This window comes from Miscanthus floridulus, unplaced genomic scaffold (genome assembly GCF_019320115.1).
Source record: "Miscanthus floridulus cultivar M001 unplaced genomic scaffold, ASM1932011v1 fs_339_1_2, whole genome shotgun sequence".
Lineage (NCBI taxonomy): Eukaryota > Viridiplantae > Streptophyta > Magnoliopsida > Poales > Poaceae > Miscanthus > Miscanthus floridulus.
The window spans coordinates 1-5,028 of record NW_027096607.1 but is presented as its reverse complement, the minus strand read 5'-3'; the positions used below and the strand labels follow the sequence as shown (position 1 = coordinate 5,028).

At 41.0% G+C, this 5,028-nt stretch overlaps 1 protein-coding gene across 1 annotated transcript; it reads left to right on the top strand.

Annotated features, from left to right (window-relative positions):
• Nucleotides 1–2,392: 2,392 nt before the first annotated feature.
• LOC136531391 (probable galactinol--sucrose galactosyltransferase 1) lies at nt 2,393–5,022 on the top strand (the record flags this gene model as incomplete). Its single annotated transcript, XM_066524058.1, has 8 exons — nt 2,393–2,725; nt 3,288–3,541; nt 3,673–3,763; nt 3,889–3,937; nt 4,025–4,116; nt 4,216–4,323; nt 4,434–4,568; nt 4,672–5,022. Coding segments are annotated over exons 1-8 (1,271 nt in total), but the record flags the coding sequence as incomplete, so codon positions are not given.
• Between the last annotated feature and the right edge of the window lie 6 nt (nt 5,023–5,028).

The following is a 5,028-nucleotide window of genomic DNA, read 5'->3' as shown; positions in this document are numbered from 1 at the left end:
TAGCTCTGAACCAGGTGCATCATTGCAGGTCTGAACCTGGACATCCATATGACTAGATACATGGACTTCTTTATGAACCTGGTCACTTAAATACTGAGCTAGAACGACAATTGTCGTGGGACAGAGGGAGTAGGGTGTTGTTAGGTTAGCCGTTCCAAACACGGGATGGTTTGTGAACAATTGATTTGATTACACTACCTCGATCCACAAGAGTTTTAGTTCTCCTACAACTAAGCTTGTACTACATCACATCAAACAATTATTTTATTTAAACTAGCAAAAATGCTCGTGTGTTGCAACGGAAGAAAAAACTATCAAACATTTATGGGGAACGAAGATAGAAATTGTACATATTGTTTATGTTTTGCCATTTGCAAAATTTAAAAGTTATAATTTATTTTGCGATAACCATGACATCAAATATATAAGTTAATATTGGCAACAATATGATAGTGTATTATTAAGCCTGAACTAAAATACAATCTTGATAGAACTTTTTCTTCTATTGCAAAACCCATAAATATTTAGATATAAATAAATTTTATTTTAAATTTTCATTCTATCCATGTGTTGCTATATTTCAAGTAAACAAACAGCCGGTTACAGGTGCCGTTATTGCGGGCTATAGCTATTTTGATCTGTACGTCGCTATTTGTTTACTTGTTTAGTTGTTTTAGCCTGCTATAAATTGCTATAGCCGACTCTTAACCTCAAGATAGCCTTGCCGCTAAATATCAATAGCTTGCTATTTATTGGTTATTACATTGCTATCGATTCCCATGGCCTTTGAGGACTCATAAAAATCTATAATTTTGATCTTTGATTAAAGTCAACAAGGAGTTAGTTGCCAATGTGTTAAAGATTAGTGTCAATTGGTGATTATGACCGGAAATCTCTCTTGATTTTTCACGTGATATCCCTCATCGGTGATTGATGAGATACATTTATTTAGACTGAATTAGATAATAAGCTACTCAAGTTTTATGTTCACGTTTTGATTAGTTAAACCATCGACTAATTCAGATTTTACTAAAAAATTGTTCCTTATCAAATTACCTTACTATTACTAATTAGAGGCTCCAATAGAGCCTCACGTTAATCCTCACCAGAAGCGCTACAAAAAAGATAAATGATAGAAATTATCATATTAATCAGAAACATCTGGCCATTAATCCAAGGACTCCAACTATCCTGGCCATTAGATCTGTTTTGGTTTTTAAAAGTTATCCACCTCTGCAATTATATATTAGATAGCAAACAAATTTTTTTCTTAAAGATAAAAACGTATGGCAAAAACTCCTGCACTCATGGAAACATCTGGCCATTAATCCAATGACTCCAACTATCCTGGCCGTTAGATCTGTTTTGTTTTTTTAAAGTAATCCACCTCCGCAATTATATAGTAGATAACAAACATTTTTTTCCTAAAGATAAAAACGTATGGCAAAAACTCCTGGACTCACGTTTACACACCTTTAACTTACATAAAAAAAGTATTCAAGAAAAAAACGCATGGAAAAAAATATACTCACGTTCTCTCCTTAACCATGAGATCTGTTTTGTTTTATTGAAAAAAAATTCTTGAAGAAAAAAGTACGAAAAAATCTAAACTAATATTTGATCAGTTAAGTATTAACAAGGATTGAGCCCCGGTCAAAAAAAAAAAAAGTCCCCAGGATAGGTCCACTCTGATCTAAATATTTTGCATTAGGAAACCTGATCTATTTCAAAAACTATTTAGGTCCTCCCACCTTTTCTTTCTTTTTGGCATCTTTATACCTGGAACTCCGTATTTGTTTCTATTTTCTTTCCCACTCCCAATCTCCTTTTGCAATATTAACGCAACCGTGAAAATAGAAAAGAAACGTGACCAAGTCGGTGACGGGGTAGGGCTGGACGAAAGAAAAAGCTGGCCAGAAATTTTGGCTCTTTATATATATATCAGCGTTATCCTAAACGCTAAACGGTAAACAGTCGGTCACCTACCGTTTAGCTCATTATTTGGACAAAATAGGTGTTTAAACGGGAAAACGGCCGTTTAAACTGTCAAAACAACCGATTAAACGGAAAACGGTGTACCACCGTGTAGTGTTTAAACGGTGTGTAAACGGGCTAAACGACCGTTTAGACAAACAGTGATATATATATATATATATATATATATATATATATATATATATATATATATATATATATATACACACACGGTATAGAAAAAATAGAGTATGACTCAAACTAGTTTCTTCGTGGGAAAAGAACTCTAACAAGTTTCCAATTGAACGCGCGCAGTGCTACTTCTACCATGCCACCACAAAGTTTGTAGCGTTCACATGCACCGAAGAGCAACCGAGGGGGCCAAGTGCAAAACCTCCGAGTCCGAGCGCTACATATAAGCAGAGAGAGGAGCGCGGCCGAGCCGAAACCGTGCCCAGCCCAGTCAAGCGTCGCCGGACCACACAGAGCTCCTCGCTCCTCGCCAACTCGCCGCTGATAACCCAAGCGCCTCTGCGGACGCGGATTCGAATCGAAGGAAGATGACGGTGGGCGCCGGGATCGCCGTCCAGGACGGCAGCCTCCTGGCGCTGGGGGCCAAGGTCCTGCGGGAGGTGCGCCCCAACGTGCTCGTCACGCCCGCCGCCGGCGGAGGCCTCACCAACGGCGCGTTCCTCGGCTTCCGCTCCGCACCCGCCGGCAGCCGCAGCGTCTTCCCCGTCGGGAAGCTCCGGTACGGGCGCAGCTCTGTCTGTTTGGTTGTCTTCGGTTTCGGCCTTTGCCTTTTGGGTTGGGACGATTCAGATTCACTTCCAATGTTAATTTCGGACACTGGTCCCGTCAGAGTGTGCGCTGAGCTATGCATTATAATCAGTTTTATATCATATATCATATCGAAGGTAGTAGTAGTTTTCCAGTAGATGACTGGTAGTTGCTGGGATGCCAAGCTTTAGGCGTGCAGTAAATTCGACATGTTCCTATCACTGTCAGCGTCAGGGGTAAAACTGCTACGTTATTTCAACACATAGTTTTGTTCTTTTTTTTTTTTTTTGAGGAAACAGGAGGGGTTGCCCCCTACTGAAATTTTATTAAAATTTAAAATTTAGTTTTAAAATTGCTGGAAGGATTCTTCGGATGCTTTGTTTTATAGCAAAAAAGAAGAAGGGAGAAATGACCCCTTGGCTGCCCAAAACAAAATCTGAATTTCCAATACTACTTAGGAGTAATATAATTAATGTAAAGGAACCATAAGGTTTGAAAGAATTCTGAAGACACAGTATTCTGCTCTGCTTCAGGGACCAGCGGTTCATGTGCACGTTCCGATTCAAGATGTGGTGGATGACGCAGAGGATGGGCTCATCAGGCCACGACATCCCCTTCGAGACGCAGTTCCTGATCGTCGAAGGCACCGATGGACTGCAGTCCGCCGGCGATGGCACTGGCGAGCAACCTGTCGTGTACACCGTCTTCCTCCCCATACTGGAGGGCTCATTCCGTGCTGTTCTTCAGGGGAACGCTGACGATGAGCTGGAGATTTGCTTAGAGAGTGGTAAGTGGGGTAACAGACACCACTACATATATAATCATCTCTTCTTTGACTTGGTACAGTTGTGTGATGGGGTATATATAGTACTAATAATAGTATATAGTACTAATAGTATTCTTGCTGTCATGATTCAGGCGATCCAGATGTGGAATCCTTCGAAGGCTCCCATCTGGTCTTTGTTGGTGCCGGATCGGATCCGTTCGATGTCATCACAAATTCAGTAAAGTAAGTCAATGCCTTCTTCTCTTACAATGTCCTCTTATTTTAGTATATTATCATGCTGCATGTCGTGTTTAGCTTCCAAATTCAATTTCCTCACTCACGAAACGACATCGATCAACTTGCTGCAGAGTCGTTGAGAGGCACTTGCAGACGTTTTCTCACAGGGAAAAGAAAAAGGTAGTGAGATGTTGCTTGGGGAAATGGTATCTTAGGTTTGGGTTGCTTTCTGTTATACAGAGTTCTGAAACTTCCAACTTGCTGCAGATGCCAGACATGCTCAACTGGTTTGGTTGGTGCACGTGGGATGCATTCTACACCAATGTCACTGCTCAAGGAGTGAAGGAAGGATTACAGAGGTATTTAGCTTCTCACACATTTTCCAGGATATAAATACGTAAGACAATATCAATATGCTTAACAAATACCAATATACCTATATATCTCTTTTTTTTCAGCTTTGAGAAAGGTGGGGTTTCTCCTAGATTTGTCATAATTGACGACGGATGGCAGTCGGTCGCTATGGATCCTGTGGGAATCGCTTGCTTATCTGATAACTCAGCCAAGTAAGCAAGGAGTCTAAACATAGTACACTTCGCCAGTCATACTACTTGATTTATGTACAAAATGTAGAGAGTCAGTTCAGATTCTGAACTTTCCCTATTATGTCTATTAGCTTTGCAAACAGGTTGACTCACATTAAGGAGAACCACAAGTTTCAGAAAAATGGCAGAGAGGGTCACAGGGAAGATGATCCAGCAAAGGGCCTAGCACACATCGTCAATGAAATCAAAGGGAAACATGAGCTAAAGTATGACACCATTATATTGGATAAGTTGTTCTTATTCATTTATTACAGATGACAAAAAAAATTCGAAAGTCATCTCTCTGACATGTTGTGTCAAACAACTCAGGTATGTGTATGTATGGCATGCCATTACTGGATACTGGGGTGGAGTCAGGCCAGGTGTAGCTGGAATGGAGCACTACGAATCAAAGATGCAGCAGCCTGTGTCATCACCAGGGGTTCAGAAAAACGAGCCCTGCGATGCTTTGTACAGCATAACGATCAATGGACTGGGCCTTGTGAACCCTGAGAAAGTATTCAGTTTCTACAATGAACTCCACTCGTATCTTGCATCTGCTGGGATCGATGGGGTCAAGGTAGACGTGCAGAACATCCTTGAGACGCTGGGTGCTGGCCATGGGGGAAGGGTACTGCTAGCTAGAAAGTACCAGCAGGCTCTAGAAGCTTCCGTCGCTAGGAACTT